General features: G+C 44.6%; 1 protein-coding gene across 4 annotated transcripts in view; it reads right to left on the reverse strand.

Annotated features, from left to right (window-relative positions):
- Positions 1 to 27,776, reverse strand: part of CLSPN (claspin) — a 100,326-nt gene that overhangs the window by 44,542 nt on the left and 28,008 nt on the right. The window contains exons 9-15 of one of the 4 annotated variants that reach the window (XM_069756839.1): positions 15,803 to 15,994; positions 15,500 to 15,696; positions 14,076 to 14,233; positions 11,821 to 11,882; positions 11,505 to 11,701; positions 11,209 to 11,369; positions 356 to 588 (exon numbers count right to left, since the gene is read on the reverse strand). In XM_069756839.1, the coding sequence (XP_069612940.1) occupies positions 356 to 588; positions 11,209 to 11,369; positions 11,505 to 11,701; positions 11,821 to 11,882; positions 14,076 to 14,233; positions 15,500 to 15,696; positions 15,803 to 15,994 (1,200 nt within the window). The remainder of the gene's footprint in view (positions 1 to 355; positions 589 to 11,208; positions 11,370 to 11,504; positions 11,702 to 11,820; positions 11,883 to 14,075; positions 14,234 to 15,499; positions 15,697 to 15,802; positions 15,995 to 27,776) is intronic. The other 3 variants (XM_069756842.1, XM_069756841.1, XM_069756840.1) reach the window with 3 other exon arrangements.

The raw sequence follows: 27,776 nt of genomic DNA on the forward strand, positions 1-27,776 counted from the left end.
GGCACCTGCGCACTGCAGTACTTTGCCCTCAACAGGGCAGACAAAGTACGCTGGAGCCGCAGCATGAAGACCAGAAGAGGACGTCGTGGAATGAAGATAGGAGGTGCCGGAGCGGATCTGAGACACCCAGCAGACCCGGACCACAGCGGAACTGCCCCTGGGTGAGTATAATCTAACCTCTTTTTCTCATCTTTCAGGTAACATCGGGGGCTTATCTACAGCATTTCAGAATGCTATAGATAAGCCCCTGATGACGATGAGCTTACCTCACCATCGATTTTGGGGGTGACAGGTTCCCTTTAAACATAAGCATTTAATACAATGGATGCCGTATATTTGTAGCAGCTTGTCTTACCTTGTGACACAAATTTTCCAGAGCACAACCCCAGCAGCTCATCCATGTCATCTTTCTTGGACACTTCGTCATTACGCTGACTGGAGTCGGAGAGGGAGCCCCTGAAGTTCCCGGAGCACAGGTCCAGCAACTCTCCCATGTTAGCATCCATAGCATTCTCATCCATTGTATCCAATACTAGCCTTTGCTTAGCAGAGCTGTATTTAGTCCTGTTGTGCCCTACGTTAAGAAACCTTTAAAAAGCAAAAATAGACATTAAATACACCACCACAGTAAAATGATTCTTATAGGAGCGTGGTGAAATATGTATATATATATCTATATGTGTACAGACCAACAGTTTGGACACACCTTCTCATTTAAAGATTTTTCGGTATTTTCATGACTATGAAAATTGTACATTCACACTGAAGGCATCAAAACTATGAATTAACACATGTGGAATTATATACTTAACAAAAAAGTGTGAAAAAACTGAAAATATGTCTTATATTCTAGGCTCTTCAAAGTAGCCACCTTTTGCTTTGATGACTGCTTTGCACACTCTTGGCATTCTCTTGATGAGCTTCAAGAGGCAGTCACCGGGAACGGTCTTCCAAGAATCTTCAAGGAGTTCCTAGAGATGCTTAGCACTTGTTGGCCCTTTTGCCTTCACTCTGTGGTCTAACTCACCCCAAACCATCTCGATTAGGCTCAGGTCTGGTGACTGTGGTGGCCAGGTCATCTGGCGTAGCACCCCATCACTCTCCTTCTTGGTCAAATAGCCCTCGAGGTGTGTTTGGAGTTCATTGTCCTGTTGAAAAATAAATGATGGTCCAACTAAACGCAAACCGGATGGAATAGCATGCCGCTGCAAGATGCTGTGGTAGCCATGCTGGTTCAGTATGCCTTCAATTTTGAATAAATCCCCAACAGTGTCACCAGCAAAGCACCCCCACTCCATCACACCTCCTCCTCCATGCTACATGGTGGGAACCAGGCATGTAGAGTCCATTCGTTCACGTTTTCTGCGTCGCACAAAGACACGGTAGTTGGAAGCAAAGATCTCAAATTTGGACTCATCAGACCAAAGCAAAGATTTCCACTAGTCTAATGTCCATTCCTTGTGTTATTTAGCCCAAACAAGTCTCTTCTGCTTGTTGCCTGTTCTTAGCAGTGGTTTCCTAGCAGCTATTTTACCATGAAGGCCTGCTGCACAAAGTCTCCTCTTAACAGTTGTTATAGAGATGCGTCTGCTGCTAGAACTGTGTGGCATTGACCTGGTCTCTAATCTGAGCTGCTGTTAACCTGCAATTTCTGAGGCTGGTGACTCAGATAAACTTATCCTCAGAAGCAGAGGTGACTCTTGGTCTTCCTTTCCTGGGGCAGTCCTCATGTGAGCCAATTTCTTTGTAGCGCTTGATGGTTTTTGCAACTGCACTTGGGGACACTTTCAAAGTTTTCCCAATTTTTCGGACTGACTGACCTTCATTTTTTAAAGTAATGATGGCCATTCGTTTTTCTTCACTTAGCTGCTTTTTTCTTGCCATAATACAAATTCTAACACACTATTCAGTAGGACTGTCAGCTGTGTATCCACCAGACTTCTGCACAACACAACTGATGGTCCCAAAACCATTTATAAGGCAAGAAATCCCACTTAATAAACCTGACAGGGCACACCTGTGAAGTGAAAACCATTTCCGGTGACTACCTCTTGAAGCTCATCAAGAGAATGCCAAGAGTGTGTAAAGCAGTCATCAAAGCAAAAGGTGGCTACTTTGCAGAACCTAGAATATAAGGCATAATTTCAGTTGTTTCACACTTTTTTGTTAAGTATATAATTCCACATTTGTTAATTCATAGTTTTGATGCTTTCAGTGTGAATTTACAATTTTCATAGTCATGAAAATACAGAACAATCTTTAAATGAGAAGGTGTGTCCAAACTTTTGGTCTGTACTGTATGTCTAGGGTTATATGTGTGACTAGTGATAATGTAACATCTGTCCTGAAGGCAAGTCGCACCTAGGTGTTAGTAGGTACTTCCTTGGGACTAGTAGAAATTGTGTCTCCATATCTCACCAGGAGGTCTGGCTAGGGCTAAGAAGAAAGGAACACTTGACACCTCCTAGTGCTTGGAGGGGAGATTCTAATTGCGGCCTGAGGTTAGCTATTCCTGGGAACCATCTCACAAGTGTCTCCAGAGGAAAATAATATATATTCATTAGTAGAGCGGCCGTGCCCAATCAAACAGACTGCAATTATGATATTAACCTGGGGGGCCGGTCTAGAAACCTGACCTCAGACTAAAGCTTTAAATTTAGGCTGCAGACAGAGAATTGTGTTCACATGATGGGGGCAGCCTGAGAAGTTGGCGTGATCCAATCTACATTTGTCCTACCCTCAGGGAGCAATATCAACTACCAGTTAGATGATTTCTGTAAGTTTTCTCCGGTTATTTTATACTGTTTTGCATAAGTTGTATGTCTTTTTATCATTTTTATACCTTTATCTTATTGTAAGCACTGACCCTTTTGTTATTAAAGTATAAAACTTTAACAAGTTGAACCTTGAATGTTCTAAAAGAATCCATAGCCTAACGTGTGTGAGCCTTATGAGTGATCGACATTACTAGTATTAATAGTCTGGGACTCATCGCCCGTGTATTCGATGAGTGGTGGCAGCGTGTATAAGCGGGTGTGTGACCTGGGTCGGTGTGTGATTTATTACAGCATAGGACAGAGGTTGAATGCTGGACTGAGAGTGGGGAGATAGATAACCCTTGCAGGCACAACCCCAAGTCACGTGTGAGAGCGGACACGTGACGAATTAGTGACACCACGGAGAAGGGATTCGTGACAAAGCCATTTTTTTGTTTCTGGAGCTTGGGGGGGGGGGGGGGCGTTATATCCTTTTTCAAGGAGTGAATTCATCTTTCAGTTGATAAACACTTGCGGACTTGTAGTTTTAGTATAGTAATTAATGTTACTATTTATTTTACCATTAAAAAAATAATAGTAAACAAAAAAAAAAAAAAAAACTCAAATCTGCCAGGTTTTGTTTTTATGGTGTTTATTACGCAGGGGGAAAAACTAATTGGCAAAATGATTCTCTCCGTTTCAGTAAGATTAGTCATGCCAATTATATATCTTATTCAAAGGGATATTCTTAAATTCTGTCTCTTTAGCAGCACAAAACTCTGTATTGTCCTTAGTTTCCCTTCTTCCTGGTTTCTAGCACAGTGGTCTCTCCTCGAGTGACAGCTCTGGTAAGTAGTAGAGCACAAGTTCTGCCATAAACACATTCAGCTATCAGTGGTTTGTTCTGAGTGTGCACTGTTCTCACTGAATTTACAGAGAGATAATAGGGGATTTGAACAAGCACACAGCTTCAGATAGGAGGCCAGAGCCGTAATTAGGAGACGTGCGGTGAAATCTGCGGGGCTGGCGATTTATAGCGTCACCTCTTCAGAAGATGAGATAAGAGCGAGCAGAGCTAACCGCTGTACAAAAATCAATGGGTTGGAAAGAGCTGACTGGGATGTTATGAGTTACATTCCAGGAGAGAGACTAACTACTATATATATATATATATATATATATATATATATATATATATATATATATATATATATATATATATATATATATATATATATGCAATATTTTTATCTATGGCCAAGGACTACCATCCCCACTGTTGCAAGCAGACGATAGACATATGATAACAGCTCTTTAACCTGCTCCATACAGGGAATTCAACGTAACGTGTACAATTAAGTCCTAAGTCTGGAAGGGGAATGGGATAAAAATTTAAAGATAGAAAAACAACAGACTTTCAGACCACAGTCAGGGTATACAAATGTATACCAACTGGTATGTTAAGAAGCCCAGAAAAAAAAGTCGGAGGCTGTCATCTATAGTTCTGTGCAAAAGTTTTAGGCAGGTGTGGGAACAAAAGTGATGCAAGTAAGAATGCTATAAAGTTGTAAGTATTAATAGTTTATTTTTTATCAACTAACAAAATGCAAAGTGAATGAACAAGGGAGAAAATCCAATGTAGGCTGGTGCAAAATTATTCTGTCTCAGGTTATCCCTGACAGACATGATGATGTTGAAATCAAGGCTTTGTAGAGGGTATATCACTTGTGCTTCCTTACGCAGACGATCGTTCTTAATGAATGGCGGTATAATGGAGGTCATTGTCCTGCTGCAGAATAAGTTAGGAGCCAGTCAGATGCTTCCCTGATGCTATTGTATGATGGTTAAAGTATCTTGCTATATTTCTCAACATTGAAACCCCCATTATCCTGACCAAACCACCAACTCAATTTGCTGAAATGCAGTACCAAACTTGCAAGGAATCTCCACCATGATTCACTGTTGTCTACAGAGCAGTACTGCTCTTCAGTCTGTCGGTGAAATAAAGCACCTTCTGCTACAGCCAAATATTTCACATTCATTTTGACTCATCAGTTGAGAACACCAGCTTCTATCCAATTTCAGCACCCCAGTCTGTATGTTTTGGGGCAGAGTCTTAGCTTTCCGAATCAAACATATGCCTTTTGAATACAAATCTTCCAAGAAGACCACTTTTGGACAGCCCTCCCGAATTGTAGATGAGTATAGCTGTACTCCACTGGATGCTGCCAGTTCTGAGCTGATTGGAGTGCTGGATTTCTTTCAATTATGAAGGGAAGTAAGCAAGGATATTTGATCTGCTGCACTAAATTTCCTTGGTCAACCACTGCATCATAGGCTGGGTTCACATTGCGTTAATGGCAATGCGCTGACGGGATCCGTTACATAGCGGCACTAACGCTATGTAACGGATGCGTTAGATAGAAAAGATAGATAGAAAACTCAAACTAACAATATAACACAATAAAACAGAGCTGTTCAACTTGGGAGGGTGCTGTGTCCCCCAATCAAGGCTCCAAGAAACAGATTTTACGGTAAGCAACCAAAGATCCTGTTTTCTCTATCGCCTCATTGGGGGACACAGGAACCATGGGATATCCCAAAGCAGTCCCTGGGGTGGGAACAGCAGAAAAACTCCATTCAGGTCGGAGGAATCACCACTGCCGCCTGCAAGATCCTTCCGCCTAGGCTGGTAACTGCCGAAGCGTAGGTATGGAGCCTATAACATTTGGCAAATGAGTGAATGGAACACTAGATTGCCGCCTAGCAAAGTTGTAGGGCGGATGCCCCATGGTGTACCACCCAGGAGGCGCCCACTGCTCGGGGCAGAGTGAGTCTTAATCCCAGGAGGAGTCACTCTGTTCTTGATCCGGTAAGTCTCCAGAATAGTAGTTCTGATCCAGAGAGCAATCGTAACCTTAGAGGCCGGCAGGCCTCCTGGCGTACCGTCTGGAATGACAAATAGATGGTCCGTCTTCCTAAATAAGGCGGTCCTAGACAAATAGATCCTCATTGCCCTGACCAGGTCTAGCCTGTTCAGCGTACGCCCCAGAGAATAGGTCGGAGCAGGACAAAAGGTGGGAAGGAAGATCTTATTCAAGTAAAAGGAGGACACCACCCTGAGAACAAAAGGCGACGAAGGCCATAAAACTACCTTATCCTGGTGAAGAACCAAGAAATGGGGCGACAGGAGAGAGCCACCAACTCCAAGGCGCGCCTAATGGAAGTGATGGACACCAGAAACGCCACCTTGCAGGACAGGACAGACAGTGAGGCCTCATGAGGAGGTTCAAGGGGGGAACCCCACTGAGCCTCCAGAACAAGATTGAGGTCCCAGGGATCCATGGGAATCTGGTACGGGAGAGCCGCATGTGTTACTCCTTGAAGGAACAGCCTGGGAAGGGGAGGAAACAGATAGGGAAGTACAAATTGTGACCAAGGAATGGCCAAAGCATCGGTATCCACAACAAGAGGATCGCAGACGAGGAAACAAACTGTGGAACTTTCCTGAGCAGTCAGGATGCCAAGAGATCCGCGTCCGGAGTTCCCCATCAAAGGCAAATTTGAAGGAAGACCTCCTGATGCAGGGACCAGAGGTGACGGTTTTGGCATTTCAGGGGAGGCCGGCGAGGCTTGGAGGGAACTCGTGCCTCCTGTGGCGTCCTTAATAATTTGTTCCAGCATGTAGTCAAAGAAATGGACCCCCTGGAAGGGGAGGCTGGTAAGAGACTTCTTTGAAAACAAGTCCGCCTGCCGTGTGTAGAGCCGAATATTCCGCCGGATGGCCACCATATTGCTGGACGCCTGAGCTGCACAAGCCGCGCATCTAGGGAGGCAGATACCAAATATTTCCCTACATAGGAAATCTGTTCCGTCAGGTCGGCTAGCTCCCCCGGAGGAGCTCCAGCCGGGGTACCCTTACAAGGCTGTTTGGTCCATCTAGCTAAGGTCCCTGAGACCCAGGTAGAAGCAATGGCTGAGGCGCAAAGCAGAAGCAGCCGTTTCAAAGGCTGATTTATCCAGCGATTCTATAATTGTATCCTTGGAATCCATGAGGGATGCTGCATTGGAAAGTGGAAGGACCAAGTTGGTAGACAGTCTGGGGACTGACGAGTCCAGAATTGCTCGCTTCCTGCCGAGGAATCAGTCCAGCGATGAGCTCAGGGGAGAAGGAATAAAGGATGCCGAGACGCTTCCCTGTTTGAAAGCATCTGGTATGGTTCACCTTTCCCCTGGCAAGTACCACCACAAATTAAGTGTGTGGGGCACAGACGATGGAAGTTGGTTTTGACCGTCTAAACGAAACCGCCTATTCTGCGGGTTCCGTAGAGGTATCGTTGAAGCCCCAGGTCTGATTTATCACTCCAATGATATTCTGAACCAAATCCCTCATGGTAGCGATTTGGTTAGAATCCAGCTCCAAAATATCCTCCGAGGGCGCATCAGAGAATGCCTCGCCTGACTCAGGGGAGGAGGTCGGGAGGAAACCGACCGCAGAGGAGGACCGTGAGGCGAGATGGAGCTAGAAGAGGACTCAGACCAGAGTTCCTGTCTGCACCTTTTGCAGCTTAGAATGGAGGGCTCGGACGGAGGCTCCTGTGACCCGCTGGCTACTGCGGGGGTCTGCAGGGGTAATCGATCCAGCACGGACACCAGAGTTTGAGACACCAGAGTTAGATCCGCTACAGATTGTGACAGAGAGGAAGCCCAGTCTGGGGTGAGGGTATCACTCAAGCGGAGCGGCGGGGGGGATCCTGGGCAGTGGGAACAATCGGGTTGCTGCAGGCCTGAGAGTGGAGAGGAATGACCTGAGGGAAGTTTGCAGCTACAAGACGAACATGCAAAGTATTTGACTAAGGCAGAAGAAGTAGAGGAAGAAGTAGGGGGACGAGAGCGGCCTTCCTTAGAGGTAGACATCTTGAAGGGTCCCTGAAGAAAATGCCAGAGGGTTAGGGGACAGGGGCAGAGGGGAGTGTCAGTCTGCAGTGCAGAGCTACTCAATAGACAAAAAACGGATTCCAAATGGAGGAAGCTGTCTGCTTGCGGTGGACCTCCGGAGAACTATCCGCTTTAGGCAGGAAGGCTGTATGGAAGGACGCCCTGACGGCAGAATGCGCGCTCTGTAAGGGGCGGAGCGGCGAAGTGTGGCGCCAAGCTGGAATGTACCGTGCACCTGGGAGGACCAAGATGTCGCTGCTGGGCGGAGACTGCAGGGAGGAAGATTGTCAGGCGGGAGAAAAGCCCGCCCGAGAAAACCAGAAGTGGGCGGAGTCGCTGGAGTCGGTGCCGGAAGTAGGCCCGTGCAGAAGCCGAGGCCTAAATTAGAGGCCGCAACCGCTGGCGAGGGCCGCTGCGCAGAGGAACGAGCAGTGCAGCCGGCGGGGGGGATGGCGACCGCTGAGGGAAAACAGCGCGGCTGCCTGCTAAGGCCGCCGCGCCACAGAGGAACGTGGCCGCCGGGAAAAGTAGCCTGTAGAAGCCACCGGAGCAGGAGAGAGCTGGGAGAATAAAAAGGCAGCACAGCTGAAAAAGACACCGCGCTGGAGGAAGATAGAGCAGCCCCCCATGGAACAAGGAGGGGAAGCGATCAGCAAGGCAGCTGCAGTGCAGCGACGATCCCTGCCCCATGGGACCCGCCAAACAAGTACTGCAGTCCTTAATAAAATAAAGAGGTCAGCGGGATCCCCAATTCCTAACTGGGACGGGTGGGGAAATACTCACCTCAAAAAACTCCCACGCCGTCCATTACTAACTTTAGAGAAAGGTGTCAGACGTCCATGGAGCCGATGGTGGACGTCCTAGTCTCCTCCAACCGACAGGCTCTGGTGGGTGAGTGGGTGGGGGACAGAGCAAGGACCGGACTTCTGAGCACGCTTGTGTGCTAGTATCATGGTCCTGCTGTCAGATCTATGAGGATACGGGGCGGCAGTACACGCTGTACTCATAGTCCATAGTGTGGGATTACAGGTGTGACTGTTCACCCTGTATCCCTCCGGAAAACCTGAAAGAAAACGACGCACATTGAGGTAGATAAGGGTCTAATGAAAGACCCGTGTCCACCTCCTACTGACACTAAGCTAAACTGAATATCCTACTTCCTGTCGGTAGGGTGTATACTGCAGAGGAGGAGCCAACTTTTTTTATTTGCATAGTGTCAGCAGCATACACCCATGGTTCCTGTGTCCCCCAATGAGGCGATAGAGAAATTCTTATTACACTCAAACAATTACAAACGGTATGAATGGAGCACAGCGATTATATTAATACTAGATGGTGGTCCGATTCTAACGCATCGGGTATCCTAGAATATGTATGTAGTTTATTTATGAAGATTTCAGAATAATGCAATAAATACACAGGATTCGGCCGGCTGGGCACGACCAATTAGCGAAGCATGGTTCAAATGCCGCGCCAATTCGTGGCCGGACTGCGTCTGTCACGGATTATTCGCGGCCGGGTGCGACCAATCAGTGAAGCCAGGGCAAGCTCCAGGCATAGGCAGCATCAATAGTAAAAAGTTGGTCACACTTACAGGGGTAATGGCAGCGCTAACGGACTGCGTTACACCGCGTTATGCCACGGTGTAACGCAGTCTGTTTCATGGACTGCTAAAACACTATGTGGGCGGCGACTGGAGGGGAGTATGGAGGGGGCACTTACTGGAGGGGAGTAGGGAGGGGTCAATTCGCGGCCGCACTGTGCCTGTCGCTGATTGTCCCGGCCAGCTGGGAGCGACCAATCAGCGACGTGGGATTTCCGTGACAGACAAAAAGATGGAAGTTAACCTTAGACAATTATATATATACTACATGGTGGCCCGATTCTAACGCATCAGGTATTCTAGAATATGCATGTCCACGTAGTATATTGCCCAGCCACGTAGTATATTGCCCAGCTACATAGTATATTGCCCAGCGACGTAGTATATTGCCCAGCTACATAGTATATTGCCCAGTCACGTAGTATATTGCCAAGCCACGTAGTATATTGCCCAGTCACGTAGTATATTGCCAAGCCACGTAGTATATTGCCCAGTCACGTAGTATATTGCCCAGCCACGTAGTATATTGCCCAGCCACGTAGTATATTGCCCAGCCACGTAGTATATTGCCCAGCCACGTAGTATATTGCCCAACCACGTAGTATATTGCCCAGCCACGTAGTATATTGCCCAGCCAAGTAGTATATTGCCCAGCCACGTAGTATATTGCCCAGCTACGTAGTATATTGCCCAGCCACGTAGTATATCGCACAGCGACGGAGTATATCGCACAGCGACGGAGTATACAGCACAGAGCCACGTAGTATAGAGACTTAAAAAAAAATAAAAAAAATAAACATATACTCACCTTCCGAAGGCCCGTTGAAGTCCTGCTATACTCACCATCCGCCGCCTTTCCCGCTCCTCGCATTGCTCCCGGGACCGCTCCTTTGCAAGCGGCAGCTTCCGGTCCCAGGGCTGGTATGAGCAGGACCTGTGATGACGTCGCGGTCACATGACCGTGACGTCACGGCAGGTCCTTGTCGCACACCAGCCCTGGGACCGGAAGCTACCGCTTGCAAAGGAGCGGTCCCAGGAGCGACGCGAGGAGAGGGAAAGGCGGCGGATGGTGAGTATAGCAGGTTTTTTTTTGTTTTGTTTTTTTTAAATTATTTTTAACATGACATCTTTTTACTATTGATGCTGCATAGGCAGCATCAATAGTAAATAGTTGGGGACACACAGGGTTAATAGTAGCAGTAACGGAGTGCGTTACATCACGGCCCGTTACCGCTGCCATTAACCCTGTGTGAGCGGTGAGTGGAGGGGATTATGGAGCGGGTGCCGGGCAGTGAGTGCAGGGGAGTAGGGGAGGGACTAATAGGACTGTGCCCGTCGCCATGACAGGCAGCTGCCGAGACCAATCAGTGAATTAATAACCGTGACAGACAGACAGACAGACAGACAGATGGAAGTGACCCTTAGACAATTATGCCACACAAATTATTATGTGTGGCCTATTTATAAAAAAAAAAAAAACAATCAGGTTCCTCGCATCATGTTCTCATTCACTTTATGCAGTTAATAGCCCTCTGTGTCTGTACTGGTACATACTTAGGCAGTTAACTGGTTCATGCAGCTTTACATGAACACCCGAGCCTTACACTATGGCTGGTCCGAATAACTAAAGCCATTGTTACCATCCACCTCTCGTGTCTCCCCTTTTCCCCATAGTCTGTAAGCTTGCGAGCAGGGCCCTCACTCCTCCTGGTATCTGTTTTGAACTGTATTTCTGTTATGCTGTAATGTCTATTGTCTGTACAAGTCCCCTCTATAATTTGTAAAGCGCTGCGGAATATGTTGGCGCTACATAAATAAAAATTATTGTTATTATTAGAGAGAGAGAGAGAGAGAGAGAGAGAGAGAGAGAGAGAGAGAGAGAGAGAGAGAGAGAGAGATGGTAGTTCTTACCCATCAGCATCCAGTAACTGGCTTTGCGTGTCATCCAAAGAAAACTGGAATTGAGAGTCGATACCAGCACAGGCAAAAGACCCTTTAGGCTCAGGTGAGGCATTGTACAGATCCTGGGAATCTTCCACGGGAAGCGATGGTTCTGACATCTTCCCTGAACTCTATATTCATCATTAAAATCCATTAAGTCACTATTAAAGTCTTATAAGTATGTAATAGCAAGAACAGAATCCACACATCAATTAAAAAAAAAAAAAAGGTGAAAATCAGAAGTCATGCAGCAACAAGTAAATTACCTTTGATGCAGAGCTGAGGAAGTTTGCTTTGAAGGTAACAGGGGACGGTGATCGGAATCCCCCTATGCCAGGAAGAAAAGAGCTTCGCCCGTTCTTATTAACAGGCTGGTATGAAGGAATCATGGACCCAATAAGTTCAAAACTGCTGTTGTGGCTGCTGTCTTTTGTTGTGGGTAAAAGGAAATCATCGTCTTCTGCTGAACAAATTTTATGAGGAATGTGAAGAAAAAATTAGAATGAATGATAGAAGCCACTAGTTTCAGTGAAATGCTTTCTCTATAGTAAATTTTTTTTTTTTAAAGGTACTTGTAATTACCGAGTTTATCATCATTGCCTTTACACTCGTCATGGTCCATCTTATCAGGTATGGAATCACTACTTGAAAAAAGAAAAATCCATATTAACATATGCCTCTGTAGCTGTGATAATAATTGCTCAAATTGTAAGCGTCTATGAGTCTGGTGACTCTGAAGTGCATTTGAGTAGTTTTGGGTACACCTATGAGGAACAGACATATAGTCTAGGTGTACATAGTAGTATGATTTGTAGTTTTTGTAATTTATGTTTGTCCTGTTGTTCTTGTCTATAAGGTTTTTTTAAAGTACTATTATTAAAAGTTAAATTTTAATCAGTTTGGTACCATATCTACCTTGCTGCTTACTAATTTTTGGGATTGGTAGAATTTTTTTCTTTATTGAAAATTTCTGTTGATGCAACAAACATCTCCGCAACAGAAATTGACATGTTGCATCTCGTAAGCCCGCTTCATGGGATTTCTATACATCCCATCCACTGTGCTTGTATCGCAGAATACAGTGTTTTGGATGCAGCGAAGATGAGCAGCATCCAAAGTGCTGCTATTCCTAACTGTGGGCACGTATCCCAACAGCTCTATTATGTTTTTACTTTAACTTGCTTAATCGTGTGAATAAGTTCTCTTTAACATGCAAGAAAATGTAAAATATTTATGGTAATACAATCAGACGTTAATAGAGAGTTGGGGCCCCCTTTCAGCAATTGCAGCAGCCTGCACTCTTCTGAGAAGCATTTTTGCAAGATTTTGCAGTGCTTTTAAGAATATTTTGTTCATCGCTTGTTCCCACTTGCAGGAGGACACTAAGGGACTCGTACCTAAAAATGTTTACGCCACAAAACTGGGACCATACACTTTTGAATAGCTGCAAAGTTTTTGCGCAACTCAAGAGTTGCAGTAGGAGAAGTAGAGAAACCTCAATGGCCACCACAAGCTGTAATCAACAGGACATCTGAGATCTAATGGGAACAACTCTACTCTAAAGGAAAATTAAGACAGCACCTTACAGCTAAAAAAAAAAAAACTGGATGGATGTTAGCCCCCTCAAACTTGACGAGAAATGGATTTAATGTTACGGAACGAAAAAAAAAAAAAAATCAAACATTTCTCATTTGTGGACACAAAACATGAACGATCAAAAGCAGTCTCTTGAGATAGGAAGGGAAAGAAAACGTAATGATCACAGTGCTGTCACCGACCCATGCAATCTGGAGATACATAACAGACATCTATGCACCCTATGGAACTGTCAAGTGAACCGGATAACATTTGTACAGGAAAAACTCCATTTAAGATGATTAGAAAAATAACTTGTACTACACTTGAGCAGGCCATTCTGAACAGGAATCTGTCTACACTGCAAAATAAGCCTATAATGCCATATGCCACTGTGGAGGGAACAAGCCTGACCGAAGGAAAGAAGATCGTCCCAATTACACAGAAGGATAAAAACCTACTTATGGAGTAGGGAAACAAGGTTAGAATCACCTTGTACTGGTGATCACCTCCAAAAATAATAATCAAAGATCAGATTAACCTTTTCCCCTTCAATGATGTATCTCACATGTTATGGCAAGAATGTCAACTCAGTAGCTGCTAATATTATACCATATTTCAATCAGCTGAGACCAGCAACGCTGCTGTAGTCGTGACCCAGGTCAAGATATCTGGGGTTAAATTGAGAACTGCAGGTGTGTGGCTATTAGCACTCCTGAGTCTCCCTAACCCATGATATCGCGGGCATAACTTCAACTACAACTGTGATTCTGCCCTCATTTTAATGCTGACAATTTTTAAAAATGAGCTCTGAACACTTGCGGCACTCACTCATACACACAGAGTGAAATCTTTCAAGTGCAACTTTCTCAGCGCAATATTTTTAGCACAAAATTAATTTCACATTGAGGAGCTGCTTTAAAACTGTTCTGTGCGACTCTACGAGAGGGGACAAGCTGCAAGTAAGCGACATCATGAAGAACGTTTCCAAGAAGTAGGTCTTATGCATCTCAGACACTACTTGCATAAAAGAAGCTATGCCTGCAAGTGCTGGCTGGCATCTACACACTGCAACATCTACTTTCAGAAAGAATATGGATACGCGGGCTATAATATGATTTCATTTTAGAGCTTAGTTAATTGTGTGTCAAAGAGTAAAAAATGTCCAGCCAGAAATGACATTAGTACAACACAAATCAACTAGAAAGAACTAGAGAAAATGAGGACAGATGCTACAACCAACTACAAACCCTTACACTTACCCAAGTTTAGTTGAACTGTCTTTAAACAGCATCAAAGTCGATTCTGTTCGAACAGGCCTTGGAACGGAGATTGTCACTTTACTTATAGCACTTTCCTCCAGACCTTCATCTTTAGACTCCTCTTCTGTGCCATCTTCTCCAAGGAGATACTCTAAAGTCTTTGGAGGCAGAATTGAAACAAGGAACATTTGATTATATTAGGTATATATTTATTTATTGCATCAACCAATTTTAGACGAGAAAAAAAAAAATATTTGTGTCTACAGTTTTATAACTGTAAGGGCTTCTTTTTGTGCTGTACGCTGACATCTTTATTGATAACCATTGGGGTACATGTTATTGCGATTAATTTTTATTGCATTTTTTTTTTTTTTTTAGAAGTGCTGTTACTGAAAAATGGTACTTCTGGAGTTCGGATTTTTTTGTTTCAGTATCCAACATATGGTTAAAATATTTTTACATATACCAGAAATTTTTTGGGTACACAATACCATTTTTTTTCTGACAATATATATTACTTTTAAACATTTTTATGTTATTTTTAGTCCTCCTTGAACCTTTGAACTTACAATGGCTGAAAATCACAGGAGGAGTAAGATAGCAGTTGGGGGGGGGGGGGGGAGGGGGGCTCATCAGGTCCCTGACTGACATAGTACACATCTGTTTCCCACAATCATAGTAACATAGTAACATAGTTGGTAAGGCCGAAAAAAGACATTTGTCCATCCAGTTCAGCCTATATTCCATCATAATAAATCCCCAGATCTACGTCCTTCTACAGAACCTAATTTTTTACTTTTTTACTTTTGAAAGCAGTTTTCAAATGGTTAAACTGCAGGGATCAGAACAAGCTAGTGGTTTCTGCATTTACAGGCAGACATCGACCACTTTGGCTTCTTTCACACTTCCGTCGGTACGGGGCCGTCAAAGCGTCGGCGCAACGTACCGACGGACAGTGGTGATTTTCTGCACAACGTGGGCAGTGGACGTAGTGATTCCAACACGTCCGCTGCCCATAGTAAGCTCCCAGGGAGGAGGGGGTGGAGTTACGGCCGGGCATGCACAGTTTAAAATGCAGGACACTGCACGAAAAAAACGTTCCCTTGAACGTTTTTTCCGCTACGATGGTCCGCCAAATACCGAAGCATCCAGTGCACGACGGACGAGACGTGTGTACATACGTCGGGATCCGTTGGCAATACAAGTCTATGGGAGAAAAATGCATCCTGCGGGCAAATTTGCAGGACGAGTTTTTTTTCCCAAAACGACGCATTGTGACGGATCTAAAAAGACGGAAGAGTGACAGTAGCCTTTAATACAGACAGATCTGACCGCTTCATACTTTTTTCATAGGTCATAAAGCAAAGTCGTAGATCACTAAGGTGTTACCTAGGACGATACAACCCTTCTAAATTTACACTTGCCTCTCCATTGCCCTCTTCTTCATAACCTTGTTCTTCCTCTACATCAGACTCATCTGTCATTTCTTCTTCCTCCTCCTCATCTTCATATCCATTTTCATTGTCAAGATTAAACAGTGCTATGCGTTTCTGACGCTCTTCAAATCGTCTTTGTTTCATTGCCACCTGAAGCTTTGCCTTAAGAGTTTGAAGTTTCTCACCTGGTTAAAAAAAAAAAAAAACAAAAAAAAAAAACACACATTGTAATAATAATACATTACAATAAAATATGACAATGTAGAAAAAAAGTTGTCAAATAAACACTACCTGGCTTGCCATGTACTTTGTCTTCAGGTTTTTCACCATCTATACTGACAGGCACAACATCTGCTTTTAGCTCTTCTTTACCATCAGCAGTTGTCTCTTTTCGAACAATATTCAGAATAACTTTCTTCTCAGTCATAGCCTTTACTTTGCGCAAGCTGTGTTTCAGAAATCGCTCCTTTAATGCTTCAAGATCTAAGAAAGCATAGGAAAGATAATATGGAGAAAAAATAGTTACAGAAAGAAATATCGAAAAACATCTATTTAAATAAAATTTGAATAGACGTTTAAAAAAAAAAAAAAAAAAAAAAAGGTTATGGGTCGGCAGACACAGGAACATTTTTACATGTTTCAGGTGTAAAACATGCTGTAACTGTCCAGGCCATGGAAGCACAATTATATGTAGTACAAGGGCCACAATAAAACAAATGAATGTCGTATCGAGACTATAATTGGATACCAAAAATACATGTCAAATGACATTTGAGATGAGAAAACTACAAATGCATGTAGTTATATATATATATACCGTATATACTCGAGTATAAGCCGACCCGAGTATAAGCCGACCCCCCTAATTTTGCCACAAAAAACTGGGAAAACTTATTGACTCGAGTATAAGCCTAGGGTGGAAAATGCAGCAGCTACTCGTAAATTTCAAAAATAAAAATAGATGCTCCATACCGTTCATTATTGCCCCATAGATGCTCCATATACAACTGTGCTATATAGAATGCTCTGCACCGTTCATTATGGCCCCATAGATGCTCCTTATAAAGCTGTGCCATATAGAATGCTCTGCACCGTTGATTATGGCCCCATAGATGCTCCTTATAATGCTGTGCCATATATGCTCTGCACCGTTGATTATGGCCCCATAAATGCTCCTTATAATGCTGTGCCATATATGCTCTGCACCTTTGATTATGGCCCCATAGATGCCCCTTATAATGCTGTGCCATATATGCTCTGCACCTTTGATTATGGCCCCATAGATGCTCCTTATAATGCTGTGCCATATATGCTCTGCACCTTTGATTATGGCCCCATAGATGCCCCTTATAATGCTGTGCCATATATGCTCTGCACCTTTGATTATGGCCCCATAGATGCCCCTTATAATGCTGTGCCATATATGCTCTGCACCTTTGATTATGGCCCCATAGATGCCCCTTATAATGCTGTGCCATATATGCTCTGCACCTTTGATTATGGCCCCATAGATGCCCCTTATAATGCTGTGCCATATATGCTCTGCACCTTTGATTATGGCCCCATAGATGCTCCTTATAATGCTGTGCCATATATGCTCTGCACCTTTGATTATGGCCCCATAGGTGCTCCTTATAATGCTGTGCCATATATGCTCTGCACCTTTGATTATGGCCCCATAGGTGCCCCTTATAATGCTGTGCCATATATGCTCTGCACCTTTGATTATGGCCCCATAGATGCCCCTTATAATGCTGTGCCATATATGCTCTGCACCTTTGATTATGGCCCCATAGATGCTCCTTATAATGCTGTGCCATATATGCTCTGCACCTTTGATTATGGCCCCATAGGTGCTCCTTATAATGCTGTGCCATATATGCTCTGCACCTTTGATTATGGCCCCCATAGATGCTCCTTATAATGCTGTGCCATATATGCTCTGCACCTTTGATTATGGCCCCATAGGTGCTCCTTATAATGCTGTGCCATATATGCTCTGCACCTTTGATTATGGCCCCATAGATGCTCCATATAATGCTGTGCCATATATGCTCTGCACCTTTGATTATGGCCCCCATAGATGCTCCTTATAATGCTGTGCCATATATGCTCTGCACCTTTGATTATGGCCCCATAGATGCTCCATATAATGCTGTCCATATATGCTCTGCACCTTTGATTATGGCCCCATAGGTGCTCCTTATAATGCTGTGCCATATATGCTCTGCACCTTTGATTATGGCCCCATAGATGCTCCTTATAATGCTCTGCCATATATACTCTGCACCTTTGATTATGGCCCCATAGATGCTCCTTATAATGCTCTGCCATATATACTCTGCACCTTTGATTATGGCCCCATAGATGACCCTTATAATGTTGTGCCATATATGCTCTGCACCTTTGATTATGGCCCCATAAATGCTCCTTATAATGCTGTGCCATATATGCTCTGCACCTTTGATTATGGCCCCATAGGTGCTCCTTATAATGCTGTGCCATATATGCTCTGCACCTTTCATTATTGCCCCATAGATGCTCCATATACAACTGTGCTATATAGAATGCTCTGCACCGTTCATTATGGCCCCATAGATGCTCCTTATAAAGCTGTGCCATATAGAATGCTCTGCACCGTTGATTATGGCCCCATAGATGCTCCTTATAATGCTGTGCCATATATGCTCTGCACCGTTGATTATGGCCCCATAAATGCTCCTTATAATGCTGTGCCATATATGCTCTGCACCTTTGATTATGGCCCCATAGATGCCCCTTATAATGCTGTGCCATATATGCTCTGCACCTTTGATTATGGCCCCATAGATGCTCCTTATAATGCTGTGCCATATATGCTCTGCACCTTTGATTATGGCCCCATAGATGCCCCTTATAATGCTGTGCCATATATGCTCTGCACCTTTGATTATGGCCCCATAGATGCCCCTTATAATGCTGTGCCATATATGCTCTGCACCTTTGATTATGGCCCCATAGATGCCCCTTATAATGCTGTGCCATATATGCTCTGCACCTTTGATTATGGCCCCATAGATGCCCCTTATAATGCTGTGCCATATATGCTCTGCACCTTTGATTATGGCCCCATAGATGCTCCTTATAATGCTGTGCCATATATGCTCTGCACCTTTGATTATGGCCCCATAGGTGCTCCTTATAATGCTGTGCCATATATGCTCTGCACCTTTGATTATGGCCCCATAGGTGCCCCTTATAATGCTGTGCCATATATGCTCTGCACCTTTGATTATGGCCCCATAGATGCCCCTTATAATGCTGTGCCATATATGCTCTGCACCTTTGATTATGGCCCCATAAATGCTCCTTATAATGCTGTGCCATATATGCTCTGCACCTTTGATTATGGCCCCATAGGTGCTCCTTATAATGCTGTGCCATATATGCTCTGCACCTTTGATTATGGCCCCATAGATGCTCCTTATAATGCTGTGCCATATATGCTCTGCACCTTTGATTATGGCCCCATAGGTGCTCCTTATAATGCTGTGCCATATATGCTCTGCACCTTTGATTATGGCCCCATAGATGCTCCATATAATGCTGTGCCATATATGCTCTGCACCTTTGATTATGGCCCCATAGATGCTCCTTATAATGCTGTGCCATATATGCTCTGCACCTTTGATTATGGCCCCATAGATGCTCCATATAATGCTGTGCCATATATGCTCTGCACCTTTGATTATGGCCCCATAGGTGCTCCTTATAATGCTGTGCCATATATGCTCTGCACCTTTGATTATGGCCCCATAGATGCTCCTTATAATGCTCTGCCATATATACTCTGCACCTTTGATTATGGCCCCATAGATGCTCCTTATAATGCTCTGCCATATATACTCTGCACCTTTGATTATGGCCCCATAGATGACCCTTATAATGTTGTGCCATATATGCTCTGCACCTTTGATTATGGCCCCATAAATGCTCCTTATAATGCTGTGCCATATATGCTCTGCACCTTTGATTATGGCCCCATAGGTGCTCCTTATAATGCTGTGCCATATATGCTCTGCACCTTTGATTATGGCCCCATAGATGCTCCTTATAATGCTGTGCCATATATGCTCTGCACCTTTGATTATGGCCCCATAGGTGCTCCTTATAATGCTGTGCCATATATGCTCTGCACCTTTGATTATGGCCCCATAGATGCTCCATATAATGCTGTGCCATATATGCTCTGCACCTTTGATTATGGCCCCATAGATGCTCCTTATAATGCTGTGCCATATATGCTCTGCACCTTTGATTATGGCCCCATAGATGCTCCATATAATGCTGTGCCATATATGCTCTGCACCTTTGATTATGGCCCCATAGATGCTCCTTATAATGCTCTGCCATATATGCTCTGCACCTTTGATTATGGCCCCATAGGTGCCCCTTATAATGCTGTGCCATATATGCTCTGCACCTTTGATTATGGCCCCATAGATGCCCCTTATAATGCTGTGCCATATATGCTCTGCACCTTTGATTATGGCCCCATAGATGCTCCTTATAATGCTCTGCCATATATGCTCTGCACCTTTGATTATGGCCCCATAGGTGCTCCTTATAATGCTGTGCCATATATGCTCTGCACCTTTGATTATGGCCCCATAGATGCTCCTTATAATGCTCTGCCATATATACTCTGCACCTTTGATTATGGCCCCATAGGTGCTCCTTATAATGCTGTGCCATATATGCTCTGTACCTTTGATTATGGCCCCATAGATGCTCCTTATAATGCTGTGCCATATATGCTCTGCACCTTTGATTATGGCCCCATAGGTGCTCCTTATAATGCTGTGCCATATATGCTCTGCACCTTTGATTATGGCCCCATAGATGCTCCTTATAATGCTGTGCCATATATGCTCTGCACCTTTGATTATGGCCCCATAGATGCTCCTTATAATGCTGTGCCATATATGCTCTGCACCTTTGATTATGGCCCCATAGGTGCTCCTTATAATGCTGTGCCATATATGCTCTGCACCTTTGATTATGGCCCCATAGGTGCTCCTTATAATGCTGTGCCATATATGCTCTGCACCTTTGATTATGGCCCCATAGGTGCTCCTTATAATGCTGTGCCATATATGCTCTGCACCTTTGATTATGGCCCCATAGATGCCCCTTATAATGCTGTGCCATATATACTCTGCACCTTTGATTATGGCCCCATAGGTGCTCCTTATAATGTTGTGCCATATATGCTCTGCACCTTTGATTATGGCCCCATAGGTGCTCCTTATAATGTTGTGCCATATATGCTCTGCACCTTTGATTATGGCCCCATAGGTGCTCCTTATAATGTTGTGCCATATATGCTCTGCACCTTTGATTATGGCCCCATAGGTGCTCCTTATAATGCTGTGCCATATATGCTCTGCACCTTTGATTATGGCCCCATAGGTGCTCCTTATAATGCTGTGCCATATATGCTCTGCACCTTTGATTATGGCCCCATAGATGCCCCTTATAATGCTGTGCCATATATGCTCTGCACCTTTGATTATGGCCCAATAGATGCTCCTTATAATGCTCTGCCATATATACTCTGCACCTTTGATTATGGCCCCATAGGTGCTCCTTATAATGCTGTGCCATATATGCTCTGCTCCTTTGATTATGGCCCCATAGGTGCTCCTTATAATGTTGTGCCATATATGCTCTGCACCTTTGATTATGGCCCCATAGGTGCTCCTTATAATGCTGTGCCATATATGCTCTGCACCTTTGATTATGGCCCCATAGATGCCCCTTATAATGCTGTGCCATATATACTCTGCACCTTTGATTATGGCCCCATAGGTGCTCCTTATAATGTTGTGCCATATATGCTCTGCACCTTTGATTATGGCCCCATAGGTGCTCCTTATAATGTTGTGCCATATATGCTCTGCACCTTTGATTATGGCCCCATAGGTGCTCCTTATAATGTTGTGCCATATATGCTCTGCACCTTTGATTATGGCCCCATAGGTGCTCCTTATAATGCTGTGCCATATATGCTCTGCTCCTTTGATTATGGCCCCATAGGTGCTCCTTATAATGTTGTGCCATATATGCTCTGCACCTTTGATTATGGCCCCATAGGTGCTCCTTATAATGCTGTGCCATATATGCTCTGCACCTTTGATTATGGCCCCATAGATGCCCCTTATAATGCTCTGCCATATATACTCTGCACCTTTGATTATGGCCCCATAGGTGCTCCTTATAATGCTGTGCCATATATGCTCTGCACCTTTGATTATGGCCCCATAGATGCCCCTTATAATGCTGTGCCATATATGCTCTGCACCTTTGATTATGGCCCCATAGATGCTCCTTATAATGCTCTGCCATATATACTCTGCACCTTTGATTATGGCCCCATAGGTGCTCCTTATAATGCTGTGCCATATATGCTCTGCACCTTTGATTATGGCCCCATAGATGCCCCTTATAATGCTGTGCCATATATGCTCTGCACCTTTGATTATGGCCCAATAGATGCTCCTTATAATGCTCTGCCATATATACTCTGCACCTTTGATTATGGCCCCATAGGTGCTCCTTATAATGCTGTGCCATATATGCTCTGCTCCTTTGATTATGGCCCCATAGGTGCTCCTTATAATGTTGTGCCATATATGCTCTGCACCTTTGATTATGGCCCCATAGGTGCTCCTTATAATGCTGTGCCATATATGCTCTGCACCTTTGATTATGGCCCCATAGATGCTCCTTATAATGCTCTGCCATATATACTCTGCACCTTTGATTATGGCCCCATAGGTGCTCCTTATAATGTTGTGCCATATATGCTCTGCACCTTTGATTATGGCCCCATAGGTGCTCCTTATAATGCTGTGCCATATATGCTCTGCACCTTTGATTATGGCCCCATAGATGCTCCTTATAATGCTCTGCCATATATACTCTGCACCTTTGATTATGGCCCCATAGATGCTCCTTATAATGTTGTGCCATATATGCTCTGCACCTTTGATTATGGCCCCATAGGTGCTCCTTATAATGTTGTGCCATATATGCTCTGCACCTTTGATTATGGCCCCATAGGTGCTCCTTATAATGCTGTGCCATATATGCTCTGCACCTTTGATTATGGCCCCATAGGTGCTCCTTATAATGCTGTGCCATATAGAATGCGGCTGCAATAAAAAAAAAAAATCACATACTCACCTCTCTTCTCAGGACGCCGGCGCTTTCAATAATTACCTGCTCCTCTGCGGCTCCGTCTCCAGCACTGACGCTCAGCAGAGGGCGCGCACTGACTACGTCACAGCGCCCTCTAACCTGGGCGTCACTGCTAGAGGACGCTGCAGACAGAGCCGCACCGGAGCGAGGAGCAGATAATTATAGCGCTGCGCTTCCCTTACCTGCTGCGGCGCGGTCCCTGCAGTCCCTGGCTTCTCCGGCGCTGCAGCTTCTTCCTGTAATTGAGCGGTCACATGGCACCGATCATTTACAGCAATGAATATGCGGCTCCTCCCCTATGGGGGTGGAGCCGCCTATTCATTTCTGTAATGAGCGGTGCCATGTGACCGCTCAGTACAGGAAGAATCTGCAGCGCCGGAGAAGCCAGGGACTGCAGGGACCGTGCCGCAGCGGGTAAGTATGACTACACAGCCCCCGCTCCCCCTCCCTTGCCGACACCCGGGTATATGACTCGAGTATAAGCCGAGAGGGGGACTTTCAGCCCAAAAAAATGGGCTGAAAATCTCGGCTTATACTCGAGTATATACGGGGTATATATATATATATATATATATATATATATATATATATATATATATATATATATATATATATATATATATATATATATTTGAGCTATTGAACCCGTTCTACGCCCGGGTGGCGAGCATTTATATTGGTATATGGTCTCCATCCTGGTATGTGCTGCTCCATCCTGCGCCCCCATCCTGTCATGTGCTGCTCCCATCCTGCATCCCCATCCTGTCATGTGCTGCTCCATCCTGCGCCCCCATCCTGTCATGTGCTGCTCCATCCTGCGCCCCCATCCTGTCATGTGCTGCTCCCATCCTGCGTCCCCATCCTGTCATGCGCTGCTCCCATCCTGCGTCCCCATCCTGTCATGCGCTGCTCCCATCCTGCGTCCCCATCCTGTCATGCGCTGCTCCATCCTGCCATGCGCTGCTCCCATCCTGCGTCCCCATCCTGTCATGCGCTGCTCCCATCCTGCGTCCCCATCCTGTCATGCGCTGCTCCCATCCTGCGTCCCCATCCTGTCATGTGCTGCTCCATCCTGCGCCCCCATCCTGTCATGTGCTGCTCCCATCCTGCGTCCCCATCCTGTCATGCGCTGCTCCCATCCTGCGTCCCCATCCTGTCATGTGCTGCTCCATCTTGCGCCCCCATTCTGACAGGGGCTGCTCCCATCCTGCCACACTCAGCTCTACTACTTCTGCCACACTCTGCTCCACTACTTCTTCCACACTCTGCTCTACTACTTCTGCCACACCCTGCCTGCTACATCTGCCACACTCTGCTCTGACCCGCTCGGCGCCGAGTGCTGGGGGGCCTGAGCAGGCGGGGACACCGACGCGCTGTGGGGGTCAGGTGCCGGTATCGCCGCCAGCTCAGGCCCCCCAGTACTTACTATATTCACCTGTCCTCCATTCCACCGCTGCGCGCCGCCATCTTCCCGGTCCTCTAGCTGTGACTGTTCAGTCAGAGGGCGGCGCCGGCGCGCATTAAGCGCGTCATCGCGCCCTCTGAACTGAAGGTCACAGGCAAAGACCGGGAAGATGGCGGCGCGCAGCGGTGGAATGGGACAGGTGAATATAGCTGATACTCACCCTCCAGGCGGTCCCTGCTTCTCTGTTGGAGATCGCGGTGTGCGTTCAGTGTTAACGCATACCGCGATCTCCCGGGAGCGTCTGTGAGGCCCAGACTGCGCCGGCGCTTGCGCAGTCTATAAAGGCTTCGGACAGAGTGACGCTCCCAGCGTTATATATATACATACATTATATACATTATACATATATATAGAATATAGTAGTATATAGTATATTAGTAGAATACATATATATAAGATTATATATATCTAATATATAAAGGGGTGTGTGTGTGTGTGTGTGTGCGTGCGTGTCCGGGATTGGCATATGGACCGTCGCAGCTACAGCCACAAAATGTTGCACAGTCACACGTCTGGACCTCGAGAGTGTCATAGGCTATGTTGTGAGGCGAAATTTTAACCTCGCGCTTTCCAATTCACCAAACAATTTTGCCCTATCTACATAACGGGGAAAAAGTGAAAGGAAAAGTGTTGGAGGCGTCGCAGCCACAACCTCGAAACACAAAAGTCGCCGCTCAAAACTCACCACGCGTAATACTCGCCACATGCAAAACTCGCCACACGTGCAAAACTCACCTCATGGGAAAACTCGCCACACGCAAAACTTGCACCCGCGGAAAAATTGCCACATGCACAAACGTTGCAACACATGCAAAAGTTGCCTCACACGAAACTTGCACATACTCAAAAGGCACCACACATAAAACTAGCCACGCGCAAAACTTGCTGCACACAACTTGCTACACTAACCTGTCACATGCAACTCGACACACAAAAAGTTGCTACACGCATGTCGCCAGACAAAACTCATCTCACAAAAGTCGCTACATGCAGGTCGCCACACGCAACTCAACACACACAACTTGACACATGAAACTCGCCCTAAAACACACACAAGTCTGGTATTATCCTTCAAAAATAAAAATCTGATTAATAAGCAGACAAACTACAAGAGCAACAAATGTACCATACAGGAAATACATATTCACAAACGTTTGCTCTCATCAATATAGTACACATCCCTCCTATATGGGGGTCAGAGTATCCATTGTGCATAAATATCTCACATGCACATAATGGACAGGTCATGTGACTGACAGCTGGCGTATTTCCTGTATGAATATCTCACATGCAGTGTGACCTAATAAATAAAGATGATCACCACTATGGTACTCAAATATAAAAAACAATTTTATTGAATTCAAAGATTAAAATTTTTCAATGTAAAAAACAGTGACCAACATGTAAACAAGGGAATAGAATCCACAAAAAAGGGGACAACGCTGCCATAGGCTACCTAACAATCATCAGGATAAGCACTACTACATAAAAATGAAGGTAACCCACTAATAAGAACTGCCTAGATATATGGCTGAAGGATAGTGTCATAAATTGTGGAGGCCTCCAGAAGAAGCGAACGCGAAACGCGCGTCGGGGCAGAGGGACGCCGGGGCTCCTACTCGGGACGCATAGTAAAGGTATACACTCTTGTTATTTATATCGCCCACTTTTCTTATGCCGTATTAGGTTCTAGCTTATCATTTTTTGCGAGCAGGATGGCTAGGAGTGTCTCCCATTAGGTCATATGCTATTGCAGCAGTACCTGGACAATTTATGACACTATCCTTCAGCCATATATCTAGGCAGTTCTTATTAGTGGGTTACCTTCATTTTTATGTACTAGTGCTTATCCTGATGATTGTTAGGTAGCCTATGGCAGCGTTGTCCCCTTTTTTGTGGATTCTATTCCCTTGTTTACATGTTGGTCACTGTTTTTTACATTGAAAAATTTTAATCTTTGAATTCAATAAAATTGTTTTGTATATTTGAGTACCATAGTGGTGATCATCTTTATTTATTAGGTCACACTGCATGTGAGATATTCATACAGGAAATACGCCAGCTGTCAGTCACATGACCTGTCTATTATGTGTATGTGTGAGCTAATATATACTGCCAGGGGGAGGGCTTCCTGTTGGCTGGGGATTTATCAGGCTGCCAATTTAGCTTACAAATACTGAGGTAAAAATACTGACCAAATAACGTGTGAACGAGGTCTAATACAGGAGGAGATGACCTACAGGTATATACTATATACAGGAGCAGATGACCTACAGGTATATACTATATACAGGAGGAGATGACATACAGGTATATGCTATATATAGGAGGAGATGACATACAGGTATATGCTATATATAGGAGGAGATGACATACAGGTATATACTATATACAGGAGGAGATAACATACAGGTATATACTATATACAGGGGAGATGACAGCAGGTATATACTATATACAGATGATGACATACAGGTATATACTATATATAAGGGAGATGACAAACATGTATATACTGAGGTGAAAATGAGAGGTGTGAGGTGAAAATGAAAAGGTGTGAGTGCAAAATGAGAGGAGTGAGGGAAAATAGTGGAGTGATTGGAAAATGACAGATGTTAGGTCAAAATGACAAGTGTTAGGGGGGAATAAGAGGAGTGAGGGGAAAATGAGAGGTGTGAGGAAGAAAATGAGAGATGTGAGAGGGAAAAAGAGGTGTGATGGGAAAATAAGAGACGTGAGGTGCTATAACTAACCACAGATATTTACAATGCCCAGGCAACGCCGGGCTCTTCAGCTAGTACATATAATAAATGCCACATTCCACACGTTATTGGAGGTTCGTTTTCCAAGAATACTTGAGGTCATTCTCATTAAAATCAATGGGTGGAAACAGTGTCATTTAGCCCCCCCATTCACATGTATGGTTTCCATGTTTTTCATGGGTTGAACAAGTACCTATTCTAGTCTGCGCAAATGTTTACATGTTTGGGGATTTTTACACACCAATTGTTCCGGTGAAAACAAACAAAAAATTTTTTATTTGACTTAGAAATGAAACTAGCTCATTGATAAGAATGAGTCTGTAAAACAAAATAAATAATGGCCAACACTGATGCCATTTGTGTCTTATCCAAGTACCGTCCATTTTTTACTAATCAATGTGTAGAAGAAACCTGTAAATTCATTTCTATTGAACAGTCACACAGATCTAGAACATATTTTTATAGTTTCATAGTTGTTAAATGGATAGGTCATCAATAGAAGATTGGTCTGACACCCCATCAATCAGCTGTTTTCAGGTCCAGCTGGATACAAATAGTGAATTGAGTTGACCATCACAGCTCCATATAATGTGTGGTAGCCATGCCGATGTATTGCAGGTCCACTCCTATCTGCTTCAAGAGCTATTGCAGCACTTGAGAATGGCCACCATACACAAAAAAGGACCTGTGCTGTTTGACTCCAAAGCAACTACAGTACTCCACATGCAGAAATGTCTCCCTCAATTGGATAGACATTTGCACTGGGTTTTTTTTTTCTTAATCCAATTTAAAATAT

This window comes from Ranitomeya imitator, chromosome 3 (genome assembly GCF_032444005.1).
Source record: "Ranitomeya imitator isolate aRanImi1 chromosome 3, aRanImi1.pri, whole genome shotgun sequence".
NCBI lineage: Eukaryota > Metazoa > Chordata > Amphibia > Anura > Dendrobatidae > Ranitomeya > Ranitomeya imitator.